Genomic DNA, 15,680 nt, shown 5'->3' with positions numbered 1-15,680 from the left:
TGCCACTGGCCCCGCCCCCTGCCACTGGCCCCGACACCTGGCCCCGCCCCCTGCCGCCACCCCCAACACCTGATCCCGTCACTGGGCCCCGTCCCGTCGCCTGGCCCCGCCCCCTGGGGCCCCGCCCCCACCCGTCATTGTCAAGAGCGCGGAACCAGGCCCTTCGGCCCATTGCGGCCGTGCTGACCATCCGCACCCATCCCATCCCCCAGCACCCGGCCCGTCCCGGTCTCTGCCTGGGAGATTCAGGCGGTGAGGGTCTCCGGCCCGATCCCACCCCCGTCCCCCCGGGGGGAATCACCCCCAGATCCCCTCCAAACCTCCCTCCACCCGAGGTTGGTTCAGCACCAACCGGGGACCCGTGAAAACCGACTGCAGGCAGACAGCAAGGTGCGAGGTCACACCCAGGCAGCTTGTGAGCTCAAGAGTCCATCTCACGTACTGGGAGACCGTCCAACAGGGGGATAGAAGCTGTCCTTGAGCCTGGTGGTACCTGCTCTCAGGCTTTTGTGTCTTCCGCCCGATGGGAGGGAGAAGAGGGAATGTCCAGGGTAGGTGGGGGTCTTTGGTTATGTCGGCTGCTTCACCGCAGCAGCGGGAAGTGTAGACAGAATCCGTGCAGGGGAGGCTGGTGTCCGTGAGGTGCTGAGCTGTGTCCACAACTCTCTGCAGTTTGAAATCCATGCCCTCCAGTTCCACACACCTCAACCATGGGGAAAGGTCAACACATCTCTTATCATGGGGATGTGAGGGGGGCCCGAATTCACCCAGAGTGGCGAGTACCTGGAACACACTGCTGGAGAGAGGGGTGGGCGGGAATGATTAGCAGGAGATGCCCATCTAAAACTGGCAGAGGTTTGGGGTGGGCGGGAGATGTTCAGAGGGGATCAGAGGGTTTTTCTCCCCCCAGAAGCGGGGTTTGGAATCAGGAACGCACTGCCTGAGGGGCTGGAGGAGACAGACACCCTCCCAACAAAGTAGTAGTACCCGGACCAGCCCTTGAATCACCAGGGCAGGGAAGGGGACGGACCCAAGGCTGGGGAATGGAATCAGTGTGGATGTGGACTGGAGGGTCAGCATGGATGTGTCAGGCTGAAGGGCCTGTTTCTCTACTGCACAATATCAGGTAACCAGATGTTCGAGTGCGTGGGAATTGGACAACACTTGTCACATGAACAGCTTTTCTCTGCACAGACGCTGCCTGGTCTGCTCAGTGTTTGCAGGTTTCTCCGACATTTCAGATTTCTAGCGAATGCCGTGCCCCCCACAACAGACCAAGCACTGTTCACGCCCCCCACCCTCGCAACACCCTCAACAGAAAATGGCTCACTGAAATCGTTCCCCGCCTCCCTCACCTGGACACATCACTGAAACCCTTCCCCGCCTCCCTCACCTGGACACATCACTGAAACCGCTCCCCGCCTCCCTCACCTGGACACATCACTGAAACCCTTCCCCGCCTCCCTCACCTGGACACATCACTGAAACCGCTCCCCGCCTCCCTCACCTGGACACATCACTGAAACCCTTCCCCGCCTCCCTCACCTGGACACATCACTGAAACCCTTCCCCGCCTCCCTCACCTGGACACATCACTGAACCCCTTCCCCGCCTCCCTCACCTGGACACATCACTGAAACCCTTCCCCGCCTCCCTCACCTGGACACATCACTGAAACCCTTCCCCGCCTCCCTCACCTGGACACATCACTGAAACCCTTCCCCGCCTCCCTCACCTGGACACATCACTGAAACCGTTCCCCGCCTCCCTCACCTGGACACATCACTGAAACCCTTCCCCGCCTCCCTCACCTGGACACATCACTGAAACCCTTCCCCGCCTCCCTCACCTGGACACATCACTGAAACCCTTCCCCGCCTCCCTCACCTGGACACATCACTGAAACCCGTCCCCGCCTCCCTCACCTGGACACATCACTGAAACCCTTCCCCGCCTCCCTCACCTGGACACATCACTGAAACCCTTCCCCGCCTCCCTCACCTGGACACATCACTGAAACCCTTCCCCGCCTCCCTCACCTGGACACATCACTGAAACCCTTCCCCGCCTCCCTCACCTGGACACATCACTGAAACCGCTCCCCGCCTCCCTCACCTGGACACATCACTGAAACCCTTCCCCGCCTCCCTCACCTGGACACATCACTGAAACCGTTCCCCGCCTCCCTCACCTGGACACATCACTGAAACCCTTCCCCGCCTCCCTCACCTGGACACATCACTGAAACCCTTCCCCGCCTCCCTCACCTGGACACATCACTGAAACCCTTCCCCGCCTCCCTCACCTGGACACATCACTGAAACCCTTCCCCGCCTCCCTCACCTGGACACATCACTGAAACCCTTCCCCGCCTCCCTCACCTGGACACATCACTGAAACCGCTCCCCGCCTCCCTCACCTGGACACATCACTGAAACCCTTCCCTGCCTCCCTCACCTGGACACAGCTCACCTGAGACTGGGGCAGTTGGGTGATGTCACAAAAGTGGTGAAACGAGTAGTGACACAGACTGGCTAAGCTCACGGACAGGACGGACCCCAGACATACATTAACCTTAACTGTGCTGATTCGGCGCCGCCCCCGCACTGTCCTGGGCAGTCGGTGGCTCCTCCTCACCAGTCAGCCTTGAGCAGGGCGAGCAGCTGTTGCTCCATGATGTCCTGCAGGACAGAGAGCACGGCATCTTTGTTCCCCAGTTACTGACGGTTGGTCTTAACTGTGGGAGCAACGACATTCCAGCTCCCTCACTCCGATCATCGGGAGCCCTGGTGCAGAACTGGGTGCAGGTACAAGGGAGGAGATAGTTGCCACAAAGGGCTACCTGTTTGAGGTGTGGGCCGACACACCATAGTTCAGAAGATGGAAGGGAGTTGAACTCCTGGGGACGCGAGGTTTGCAGAGGCTGGAATCTGGGACCACAAGGAGTCTTTAATTTTAGGGAACCCTTCCCGCCAGTTCCCACCCCCTCAACATTTCCGCTCCCCAGGGCTGCGTGCTCAGTCCCCTGCACTTCTCTCTCGTACAACCATCACCGTGTGGCCAAACCACAGCAGCAGCCCAATCTTCATGGTCACCGATGACACCGTTGGCATCCGGGTCAACGACAACGAGACAGGGTACAGGGGAGATCGCGAACCTGGTGTCATGGTGTGAGAACAACCTACCCCAGACGCCTGTCACCTGTGTGGCCGGGAGGAGACGGTGTACCACGTCTATATGGAGCGCGCGAGAGGTTGCAGCCCCTCTTCGCCCATTTGAAGGGGCTGCTGCTCAAGTTCTGGCTGCACTTCAGCCGGTGTGGCGGGGAACGAGTCGCCCGGGGGATCTCCTGGTGGGTCTTCTGCTGGGCCTGGCCAAGCTGGCCATCCACGGTCCCAGCGGCGGGTGGCTGAGGGTTCCGGCCGGTCCGCCTGCCTGCCCATCTTCCGGGCTTACGTCCGTGCGCAGGTGTCCCTAGAGAGGGAGCGCACAGTCTCCGTGGGCACCCTGGTTGAGTTCTGCAATGGGTGGGCCCCTCACGGGATCGCGTGTCGTGGATGGTGTGAATGGGATTCTCATCTGAAGTGGTGCGTTTTCTGATAGTTATTTGCTGTAGTTAGAATCTGCCTCCATAGTTTCTTTCTTGTATTAGTTGTAGTTTTGACACTGGATGTCCGTTTGGAGTGCTTTTAGCGAATAAACATTTGTCTAAACAAAAAGAACCTAGCCCTTAACGTCAACAGACAAAGAGCTGGTTGTTGACCTGAGGAAGTGGGGAGGGGGTGAACACAACCCTGATCTCATCAACAGCTTTCAGGTTCCTGGGCACCCATGTCACCAGCAACCCCTCCTAGTCCTGGTCAGGACTCTTCACCTCACAATCTATCTTGTTATGGCCTTGTACCTTATTGTCTACCTGCAAGCACATACCACCAGGCTCAAGGACAGCTTCTATCCTGCTGTAAGAAGACTATTGAACAGTTCCCTAGTACACTAAGATGACCTCACAATCTACCTTGTGGTGACCCTCACCTTATTGTCTGCCTGCAACGCACTTCCCTGTACCTGTGACACTTTACTCTGTATTCTGTTATTGTTTTTACCTGTACTACCTCGATGCACTGTGTAATGAATTGACCTGTACGATCGGTATGCAAGACAAGTTTTTCACTGTACCTCAGTACAAGTGACAATAATAAACCAATACTAATACCTCCACACTGATGCAGTGATCAGGAAGGCACACCAGCTTCTGCACTTTGTTCAGTGTGAGAGAAGGTTCGGCTTGTCCACGGGGACTCCCTCGAACTTCTACAGCCAGGACCCTGACGGGTTGTATCCCAGCCCCGGTACGGCAACTGCTCTGGGCCCGCGGGACCTGCGGAGAGCGGTAACCACGGCCCAGTCCGTCACAGGCTCCTCCCTTCCCTCCATCCGGCCTGTCTACACCGTGCGTTGTGTCAGGAAGGCCGACGGTACCGTCGAGGATGCCCCCTCCCCACTCCCCACCCCGGCCGTTCCATTTCCTCTCTTCCGCCTTCTGGGAGAAAATACAAGCTCCGGGTGTCCAGACTCAGGAACGGCTCCTTCTCCACTGCGGTCAGACTCCTGAACCAGTCGTCTCTCTCATATCCCCTTCCCGGTGGTCCCACGTTCTCGGACTCTGACTTCTCCCTCTCGGTGATTCTGTTATTGTCACTTTAGTATTTCCTTTTGCACCGCCCCGGCGCAGGCCGCACCGCCCCGGCACAGACCGCACTGGCCCGAACACCAGCGCAGACCGCACCGCCCCGGCGCAGACAGCACTGCCCTGCACTGGCGCAGACCTCACCTGCCCCACACCGCACTGTCTCGCACTGCACAGGTGCAGACTGCACTGCCCCGCACTGCCCCACTGTACCTTGCACCATTCCAATGTTTTGCGCTCACTATACTGCTGCATTGTTAAAGGAATGAAGGGACGTGGGGTGAGGGTCAGCCATGGTGCTACGGGGAGGTAGACTGGGTGCAATGGGCCAAATGGCCTGTTCCCCTCTCCATTCCCAGTGTTCCTGTGACTCATGGCACAGCCAGCCGTTCGCCACAACGCCCACGGGCTCCGTAAGCTTCAGCTGGACCACAGGAGAGGAACGCTTTAGACACGGGGAACCCATCCCAAAACGTTTTGGGACGTCGGCAGGAAAGGGGCGGGAGGGGGCGCTGCCAGTTTACACTGCTGGAACTCGGTTGAGATGCCGCCCCAAACGGGAGCCTCCCGCCCCAGGACAACGTCCGGGTCGCGACCGACCAACACAAGGGGCGTAGTCAGTCTGTGGAATCAGATGCCTGAGCCCAGCCGCCCCGTCCCGTCTCCATCCCCTCCCCTCCTCAGCCCCGACCCTTCCCCTCCCCACCCCGTCCCCCTCTGCCCCGTCCCCTCCCCATCACCTCGTCCTCTCCGTCCTTCCCTGCCCCGTCCCCTCCCCTTGTCTCCGTCCCCTCCCCGTCCCCATCCCCTCCCCTCCGCCCCACCCCCTCCCCTCCCTGTCCCGTCCCCGGGACCTCCACCCCCTCCCGTCTCCATCCCTTCCACCCCACCCCCACCCACAGCCCCTCCATCCCCGTCCCGTCCCCCCCGCCGGGCACGAAGCCACAGCCCCTCTGGCTGGTGTTCCACACAGTCCACCCGACTCCTTCCTTCCACGTTTATTCTTTCACTGACACCGAACTTGGCAGAATTTCCAGCAGTTTTGCAAAGTGCAGAGGGCCCTGTCTCCAGCCCATCCCGTTAAATCCCCCAGGTCCCTGGGGCTCCCTCCCTCCCAGAACACCGCTCCAATGACCCCTCCTACGACGCAGCCACCTGGGTCAGAGGTTCCTCCAGGTACTGAACCAGGGCTTCAGCCTGTGGGGGGGGGGGGGGGGGGGGGGGGGGGGGGGGGGGAGAGGGAGAGAGAGAGAGAGAGAGGGAAAGAAAAATCAGACGCACCTTTTCACCCAAGACACGCGATCCTTACAGAACAGGAGGCTGTTCGGCCCATCAAACCTGTGCCTGCTCCTGGGCAGAGAAACGGCAGTCAGCCTCTCCCCCCGGAGTGGACACATTCCTCGCTCTCACCACCTGTCCAATTCCCCTCCGGATGGTTCAGCTTCCGGTGGGACACAGGCAGAGCTCCTGACTGTCAGCAGCCTGCGTTCCATGGGATTCTCTCACCTCCTGTGCCCAGCTTTTTGCCGGAATCTCACGTGTCCTCTGGTCCCTTTCCATCCAGGAATGGGAGCAGCTCTCCCCCCCTTCTAAACCCGTCCGCCTTGTTCCCCTTCTATCAAACCCTCCTGGAGAACGACCCCCGCTCGCCTGGTTGGGGACATCTCCTCAGCGCCAGACGGGGAGGGGAAAAGATCCAGTGGGCATGGACCCGTGGGAGCCAATGGGAGCCAAGGAATGGTCACCCGGGAGCCAACGGCAGACCAGGGACGGTCACCCGGGAGCCAACGGCAGACCAGGGACGGTCACCCGGGAGCCAACGGCAGACCAGGGACGGTCACCCGGGAGCCAACGGCAGACCAGGGACGGTCACCCGGGAGCCAACGGCAGACCAGGGACGGTCACCCGGGAGCCAACGGCAGATGAGGAAAGATCCAGGAGTGAGATCCAGGATTGAGGTAGAGGATCAGATGGACTGACGGAATAACTTGGAAGGGCTGAGTGACTGACTCCTGCCCTTATCTGCCCTTATCTTTGATCTTAGAGCCTGGTGTGGCCAAAGGCCGTTAACTCCGTGGGGGCACCGGTACTGAGGGAGGAGGGAGCAGGTCCACTGGGTCTGGCGTCACCCGAACTGGAATCCGAGGGGATCAAATAACCTCAGCCTGTGGATAAGGCCTTAGATGGTTGAAGGGACTTATTCAGGCTGGAGCCCTGTGAGTAGTGGTGTTCCGCGGGGATCTGTGCTGGGACCTCTGCTGTTTGGGATGTACATAAATGACCTGGATGAGTATGTTGATGGGTGGGTTAGTAAGTTTGCAGACGATACCAAGATTGGTGGAGTTGTGAATAGTGTAGAAGACTGGCGAAGGATACAGCGTGATATAGATCAGCTGCAGATGTGGGCAGAGAAATGGCAGATGGAGTTTAACCAGGATAAATGTGAGATGCTGCACCTTGGTGGGACTAATGCCAAGAGGCAGTACACCCTAAGGGCAAGACCCTTAACAGTGTTGAAGAGCAGAGACCTTGGGGTGCAAGTCCATGACTCACTGAAAGTGGCTACACAGGTAGACAGGGTGGTTAAGAAGGCTTATGGAATGCTTGCATTTATTAATCGGGGTATTGAGTACAGGAGTCAAGAAGTATTGATGCATCTCTATAGAACTCTGGTTAGGCTGCATTTAGAGTATTGCGTGCAATTCTGGTCACCTCACTACAGGAAGGATGTTGAGGCTTTAGAGAGGGTGCAGAGGAGGTTTACTAGGATGCCGCCTGGATTAGAGGGCATGTGCTATCAGGAGAGGTTGGACAAACTTGGGCTCTTTTCTCTGGAGCGGTGGAGGCTGAGGGGTGATCTGTTGGAAGTGTATAAAATTATGAGGGGCATAGATAGGGTGGACAAGCAATATCTTTTTCCCCATTATTGAGTGATCCAATACCAGAGGGCATGCATTTGAGAGGGGGTAGGTTCAGAACAGACGCGAGGGGTACGTTTTTTAACTGAGAGAGTGGTGGATGCCTGGAATGCGTTGCCTGATAGGGTGGAGGCAAATTCATTGGGGGCTTTTAAGAGGGGCTTGGATGGGTACATGAAGACGGATATGGGCATTCTGTAGGTAGGAGGGATTAGCTATGTCAGCACAACATTGTGGGCCGAAGGGCCTGTTCTGTGCTGTACTGTTTTCTGTTCTATGTTCTAACCTGAGGGAGAGGTTCCAAGGAGAAATTTAAGGTTAGAGGGCAAAACAACATGGTGTAACAGGTAACGATAATCAGAGTACGTCAGGAAGGGATGGTATATACAGACGCACCAGTATCGTTACAGAACAGGGCAAGGTTGTACAAAACTGAAGGCTCTTTATCCAAATGTACACTGCATTCAAAACAAGTGTCTGTGAACTCATGGAATGTGGACATAAATGGGTAAGATTTGTATCCTGAGTAGCTGTTATACCCACATGCTCATCTGTAGCTGATACAGAGACTGGGCTGCAAAGCGACCAAGGTTTGGAATGAAATATTCCTGGATTACTTTGCCTTGAATGTGGCTGACCGAATGGAAAACGAGTAGCCTGATACTGGGAGGAAGGCAGTCAAGGGGGAGGAGGGCACCCCGGCTGAGAACGAGTTGGGGTGGAGCTCAGAAACAAGGGGCAGGAACATTGCTGCAGGTGGTACAAAGGGCTCCAAACGGCAGCGGTCAAACACCGCATGGATAGGGGAAATGCATCACCAGGATGACAAGGACTGCCTTCAGAGGGGAGGATGAATTCACGGAGCGGTTCCAGGCAAGGTCGCAACGGGTGAGGGTCAGTCATTTATTTGCAGAAAGCCTTGGTGTGCAGGGGCTGGGGTGACATCCAGACTGGGCCTGGATAACGGATGGGAAACGGTGGGTTGGGACACGATGGCTATTGAGGCCACAGTTACTCACCACCTGTTGCAATGGTGTGGAAGAGGGTATCAAGTGTAATATAAACAATTTTACTGATGCCCAAAGTTCGGAGGCAATAGCCTGCTGCAAGATTGAGGAGATCTGGGCAGGCTCAGTGATGGACAAGCTGGAACACCGAGTTCACGCTCCCGGGTACAACACCGGGGTCACGCTCCCGGGTACAACACCGGGGTCACGCTCCCGGGTAGAATACAGCGTATTTTATTTAAACAATGAGAGATTGAAAGGTGTTGGTGCTTGGAGGGATCTGAAAGGAGGAAGGAGCTAACCCCATGACCCACACCTGCAGGGTTTGCCTTTCCTGGACCACGCACTTGGACCATCCTCATTGGCTGCCAGGGTTTCGGGACGTCCCGGGGACAGGGAAAGGTGCCCCAGGTGCCCCACTGCCAGGGGTCTGAGCGCCAGCGGAGCACAGGTAACGGAGAGGGTCTTCTGCCCCCTCTGACCAACCTGCTCCCCTCACCAGCAGCCCCCAACCTCCTCACCTCACTGACCCCCACCCTCCCTGACCAACCGCTCCCCTCACCGGCAGATTCCCCCACCTCACTGACCCCCACCCTCCCCGACTGACCACCCCCTCCCCAACTGACTCTCCCCCCACCGAAGCCCCCCACTCCCCTCCCCGACCGACCCCTCCCCTCCCCGACCGGGTACCTTGGCCTGCAGCATGCCGAAGCCCACCGTCTCCTTTGCGTACATGCACAGCAGCAGGTTGGCCACCCGCGTTATCGCAACTCGGCCTTCCTGCAACAGAGGAGAGGCCGTCAACACACGGGCTGCCCTCCCTCGTCCCACCTCCATCCCTCCCCTCCTGTCCCTCCTCCACTCCACCCTCCCTCACTCACCCTCCCAACCTCCCTCCCCTCCCCCTCCCCTCTGTTTGCGAGTCTCCCACTGGTGGAAAGCTCCCCACATCTGCCCTGTCTAACCCCACATTACCGCACCGTTCCCTGGGTAACGGGGCCGGAAGGGCGCGCGGTTCGGTGTGCGGAACGGTGGCCACACCGGCAGCTGTACCACTCAGGCAGCCCGCCGGCCCACACCAGCCCTCACCATGCAGTCCATGAGGATGAACTTCAGCTTGTCCTCGTTGAAGGCCTGGTGTCCATTCTTGGCGTACGCCGCCCAGATGTTGCTGGCGATGGCGGCGGTGACCCGCGCGTCTGTGTCTCCGTAGCCGGAGTAGGCGAGCAGGGAGCCCTCGTTATTCAGCAGCCTGTGGTGGGGGGTGGGGAAGCACAGTCAGAGCTCCTGCAGCATCAACTGGGCGGGTGTACTACAGGCGGTCAGACAGGAAGAGCAAGCTCTCACCACGCACACACACTGACTCACTGCGTGCGCGCAGACTTACCGCGTGCACACGCACACACACGCAGATTCACCACACACACCGCGCGCGCGCGCACACACACACAGACTCACCTTGCGCGCGCATGTACACACACAAGCGCGACTCCGGACTTTACGACCGACCCACTGCTGAACCTTTTCAAATCCACCCGTCAGCCCAGCCGGGGGACCATGGCCAATGAGTCGGTCATCTCCAGCTCGGGAACAGGCCCTTCGGCCCACCCAGTCCGTGCTGACCACCGACCACCCACTTACACCCATCCCCATTCCACTCCCACCAACTCCCCCAACATTCTACCCCCCACCCACACACACGGGACAATTTACAGCGGCCGATTAACCCACTGACCACCCGCCTCACCCACTCCCTCTGGCAGCTCATTCCGCATACAGACCACCCTCTGGGTGAAGAAGTTGCTCCTCAGGTTCCTATTAAATCTCTCCCCCTCTCACCTTAAACCTGTGCCCTCTAGTTCTCAATTCCCCAACCCTGGGGGGAAAGACTGTGCGCATTCACCCTATCGATGCCCCTCGTTATTTTCTACACCTCTATAAATTCACCCCTCATCCTCCTGCAGAATAAAGTCCCAGCCTGCCCAACTTCTCCCTATAACTCAGGCCCTCGAGTCCTGGCAACATCCTCGTAAATCTCCTCTGCACTCTTTCCACTTTAGTGACGCCTTTCCTATAGCAGGGCGACCAAACCTGCAGACAGTACCCCAGGTGTGGTCTCACCAACGAATTGTTCTCAGTCATTTAATTGGACACACGTACTGGGTGAACCAGTCCCTGCAGGCTCGGTAACCCTGACCCAGCTCGTGCAGCTTGGCAGCCGATCCCCAAGCAGGGCGGGTCTGCTGGGAACGCAAGGTGAAGGGGATCCTCCCCAAACACAGGGAGGACAGGGAAGATGAGGAATGTTTCTCTTTGTGGGGTAATCGGGAACGGGGGCGGGGAGAGCCAGGGAAGGGGGGGGTGAGGGAGCAAGGCAAGGGGGAATGTGGAGCCAAATGGAGCAAAGCATCATGTAGCTGGTGCTGCCTTCCACAGTTGAATAGTCACTGGGCTGTGGAGCAGACCAGGGAACCCGGTGAAATGGCAGCAGGTGTCAGACCCTCCCTTCCCTCCCTCAAAACATTCCCACCCAACATTCCCTTCCCTCCCCCCACCCCCCAGGACGCCAGTGCCCCACCCCGAGTGCTCCCCACCCCACCCCCCACCACACACACACACAGGATGCCATCCCCTCCCCACTCACAGGGTAGTCAGCACCCTCACTGTTTGGGCCCGACTCCCCCCCCTCCCCATGCACGTACAGGCTCCCTCCCTCTCTCAGCCCCCCACTCCCTCCTTCCCTCGCCATTCCCACACACAGGCTCCCTCTCCCCCCAACTCCCTCCCTCTCCCCCGTGCACTCAAAGGGTACTCTGCCCCCCCCACTGCCTCCCTCTTGCCCCCCTCCTTCACCCCGTCACAATGTACTCAGCACCCCTGTTGCGTTGGCCTGACTGCCCTCCACCACCACCGCCCCCCCCCACACACACATAGGCTCCCTCACACCACCCCTCACTCACAGGTACCGACACCCACCTCCCCCCCCCACCCCCAATGAACTCTGCACCCCTGCCATGTTGACCTCACTCCCCCCCCCCCCCCCCCCCCCCACAACCACACAGGGAAATCCATCCCCCACACCCCAACCATGGTACTCTGCCCCCCACCCCCTCACTCACAGGGTACTGACCTCCCTCCCCCCTCACTCACAGGATACTGACCCCTCCCCCCTCACTCACAGGGTACTGACCACCCCTCCCCCCTCACTCACAGGGTACTGACCCCCCCTCCCCCCTCACTCACAGGGTACTGACCCCCTCCCCCCTCACCCACAGGGTGCTGACCCCCCCTCACCCACAGGGTACTGACCCCCCCTCCCCCCTCACCCACAGGGTACTGACCCCTCCCCCCTCACCCACAGGGTGCTGACCCCTCCCCCCTCACCCACAGGGTACTGACCCCCCCCCTCCCCCTTCACCCACAGGGTACTGACCCCCCCTCCCCCCTCACCCACAGGGTACTGACCCCCCCTCCCCCCTCACCCACAGGGTACTGACCCCTCCCCCCTCACCCACAGGGTACTGACCCCTCCCCCCTCACCCACAGGGTGCTGACCCCCTCACCCCTCACCCACAGGGTACTGACCCCTCCCCCCTCACCCACAGGGTGCTGACCCCTCACCCTTCTCACAGGGTACTGACCCACCTCCCCCCCTCACAGGGTGCCGACCCCTCCCCCCTCCCTCACAGGGTGCCCACCCCTCCCCCCTGCCCCCTGCCCCCTGCCCCCTGACCCTCACTCACAGGGTGCTCTGCACCCCCGCCGTGTTCGCCTGACTCAGGACCTGGGTCAGAGCCTTGGGCCTCAGCATCCTGTCGGAGCCACCGGAAGCCGCACCGGAAGCGCCGCGCGCGGAACTCTGGGGGATGTAGTCCCCGCGCCGCCGGGCCTCCCGACCACGTGAGCGGCCGTCGGGTGGCCGCGGTGCCGCCGGTGCCGCCCCGTCAGGTCCCTCCAGGCGACAGCGCTTCGGTGGACGCTCGGCCCGTCGGTGAGGGGAAGGTTGGCCCATCCTCCGCCATCTTGTGAAGGGGAGGTGGGGTCAGCCCGCGGCCATCTTGGTAAGGGAACGGCGGCCATCTTGTGAAGGGCGCTGGGATGGTCCCTGGGCACCCCCCCCCCCCCCCCCCCAGTGCTGGGAGGCAGGGGGCTGGGGGGCCGGCACCGCGCCCCGGTCCGCCGTGGAGCACCGTGGCCTGCGTGCCGTCCGCCCAGCTCCCCTCATTGCACAGGGGAAGCCGTGCGGGACGTAGAGCGTCCCAGCTACGGGGAGAGGGCAGTACGGTGCGAGGGCCACGGCGAGGGGGGGTCCTGAGGTCAAGAGTCCGCCTTACCGTTCAACCGTCCTATAACGGCGGGGTGGAAGCCGCCCTTCAGCCTGGTCGTACGTGCCCTCGGGCGTTTGTACCTCCTGCCCGACGGGAGAGCGGAGACGAGAGGACGTCCGGGGTGGGGTGGGGTGGGGTGGGGTGGGGGTCTTTGACGAGGCCGGCTGCTGTTCCGGGGCAGCGGGAAGTGTAGACGGAGCCCGCGGGAGGGGAGGCTGGCGCCCGTGACGTGTGCTGAGCGGCGCCCGCGGCAGCTCTGGGCCGGGCCCCAGCGGCGCTTTGTTGGCTACGTAGAGCAGTCCACGTTCCAAACCTACACCGGCACCGCTCCCCAGCTCCCTCCTCCGCGGCGCCGGCGACCGCACTGGGGCTGCTTCCTGCGCCCTCGCAGGGCTCGCCAGCTGCATCAGCTTCACTGTCGACTCCCACCCTGCCCTCAGGTTCACCTGGACCATCTCCGACACCTCCCTCCCCTTTCTTGATCTCTCTGTCTCCATCCGGGGAGACAGATTATCCACCAACATCTTCTACAAACCCACTGACTCCCACAATTACCTCCACTGCACCTCCTCCCACCGTCACGCTCAGAAAGACGCTGTTCCCTTCTCTCATTTCCTCTGCTTCTGCCGCATCTGTTGTGATGATGAGGCTTTCCATTCCAGGACATCCGAGATGTCCCCCTTGTTAAGCAAACGGGGATCCACATCCCCACCCCATTGCTATCGATGCAGCCTCACCGGCGTCTCTCTTACTTCCCGTATGTCTGCCCTCGCCCCATTCCCCACCCCCCCCCAAAACATAACAGGGACAGGGTTCAGAGCTGAGTGTAGGGCCAGGGAGATGGTGTCTGCCGTAGACCTGTTTCAGCGATAGGCGAATCGCAGTGGGTCGAGGTTGTCTGGGAGGCTGGAGTTGATGCGTGCTGTGACCAGCCTCTCGAGGCACTTCATGATGGTGGATGTCAGAGCCTCTGGGCGGGAGTCAGTGAGGCACGTTTCCATATCTTTCTCAGATACGGGGATGATAGTGGTCTTCTTAAAGCGGGTGGGAACCTCAGATTGAAGGATTTAACCTCAGAGGTTAAAAATGTCTGCAAATCCCCCCACCAGCTGATCTGTGCAGGATCTGAGGACACGGCTGGGGACAGCATCCAGGCCAGATGTTTCCCGCGGGTTCACTCCCCGGAAGACTGATCTTATGTCCTCAACGGTGGGTTCAGGTGCTTTGGAGGTTGGAAAAGCTGCTATCCGGCTGGGCATGTTTGGAAAGGAGACTGCTCCCAGCTTAACAGCGATTATATGTTCGTTAAATAAAAGAGGAAAAAACAACCCTCTGCGTTTCAGCATCTGCAGTCTCTGTGTCTCTGATTAAACAAGGGAGTTGCATCTACCAGGGAACAGAAGCAGTGTCTACATTCATTTCCAACTGGAACGTGACAGGCAAGAGGAATATTACGTAGAAATGTTTAACAATTCAACTGTGCAAACCTTAACGAGTCTTTTGCATCCCCGCCGGCCCAAGCAGCCGCCTCTGCCCCATTCCCCCAGCCCAATCACATCTGTCGCCCTGCACCCTTCACACCCCAAACTCAAGTACAGAAGGGTTGTGGAAGTTGGGAACCTCCGTCCGTAGTGGCCACCTGGTCAAATGGTTACTTGAAATCTGCGATTGATAGGATTTAGGTAACGGAAAGCGCAGAGGACACGAGACGCAGAGTCGCGCAGCGCGGAAACAGGCCCAGCTCGTCCATGCCCACCAAGGTGCCATCTCAGCCAGTCCCACGCCCGCCTCAGCCTTTCCCATCCGTCTACCTGTCCAAGTGCTATTTAAACCTTGTAATTGTACCCGCCCCGACCAGTTCCTCTGGCAGCTCGTTCCGTAAGTATGGCATTGGTCACCGCGTTGAGTATCAAAGTCGGGAAGTCACCTTGCAGCCGTATTAAAAAAAAAGCTCTGCGTGCAGTTCTGGTCGCCCTGTTACGGGAGGGTGTGGGGGCTTTGGAGAGGGTGCAGAAGAGGTTCACCAGGATGCTGCCTGGATTAGAAGTTTATGAGAGGCTTAGAAAGGGGAGGTAATCTTTTTCCTTTCCCCCAGGGTGGAAATGTCAAATATTAATGTCAAATACTTGTGGGGCAAGTCTTTTCACACGCACAGCGGTGGGTGCCTGGAATGTGCTGCCAGGGGTGGGGGTGGAGGCAGATACGATAGAGGGGTTCACGAGGCTTTTAGATAAACACACAAGTACGCAGGGAATGGAGGGAGGTGGGTCGTGTGCAGGCAGAAGGGATTCATTTAATTTGGCTTCGTGTTCGGTACAGACAAGGTGGGCCGAAGGGCCTGTTCCCGTGCTGAACTGTTCTGTGTTCTATACGCAACACTCTCTGTGAAACATTTGCCCCTCGGGTCCCCTTTAAATCTCTCCCCTCTCACCTTAAACCTGTGCTCTCCAGTTTTAGACTCCCCAACCCTACGGAAAGGACTGAGACCATTCACCCTATCGATGCCCCTCATGATTTTATACACCTCTATAAGGTCACCCCTCAGTTCCCTACGCTCCAGGGAAAACAGTCCCAGCCTCTTAAGCTCTCTCATTGATCTGTGTGCCTTTATAATCATAACCAAATCATAATCAAAGACCCCACCCACCCGGGTCATTCTCTCTCCTCCCCTCTTCCATCAGGCAGAAGATTCAGGAGCCTGAGGGCACGTACCACCAGGCTCAAGGACAGCTTCTATCCC

The 15,680-nt window shown here is 59.1% G+C and overlaps 1 protein-coding gene across 1 annotated transcript; it reads right to left on the bottom strand.

Annotated features, from left to right (window-relative positions):
- Nucleotides 1-5,669: 5,669 nt before the first annotated feature.
- lamtor2 (late endosomal/lysosomal adaptor, MAPK and MTOR activator 2) lies at nt 5,670-12,585 on the bottom strand. The gene is made up of 4 exons (XM_052045770.1): nt 12,356-12,585; nt 9,702-9,864; nt 9,303-9,392; nt 5,670-5,884 (listed from the first exon to the last, which is right to left on the bottom strand). The coding sequence occupies exons 1-4, from the start codon at nt 12,421-12,423 to the stop codon at nt 5,828-5,830; spliced, it is 378 nt and encodes a 125-aa protein (XP_051901730.1). The 5' UTR covers nt 12,424-12,585; the 3' UTR covers nt 5,670-5,827.
- Nucleotides 12,586-15,680: the final 3,095 nt, after the last annotated feature.

Source organism: Pristis pectinata, chromosome 40 (assembly GCF_009764475.1).
Source record: "Pristis pectinata isolate sPriPec2 chromosome 40, sPriPec2.1.pri, whole genome shotgun sequence".
Classification (NCBI taxonomy): domain Eukaryota; kingdom Metazoa; phylum Chordata; class Chondrichthyes; order Rhinopristiformes; family Pristidae; genus Pristis; species Pristis pectinata.
This window is presented reverse-complemented; position numbering and strand designations above follow the sequence as displayed.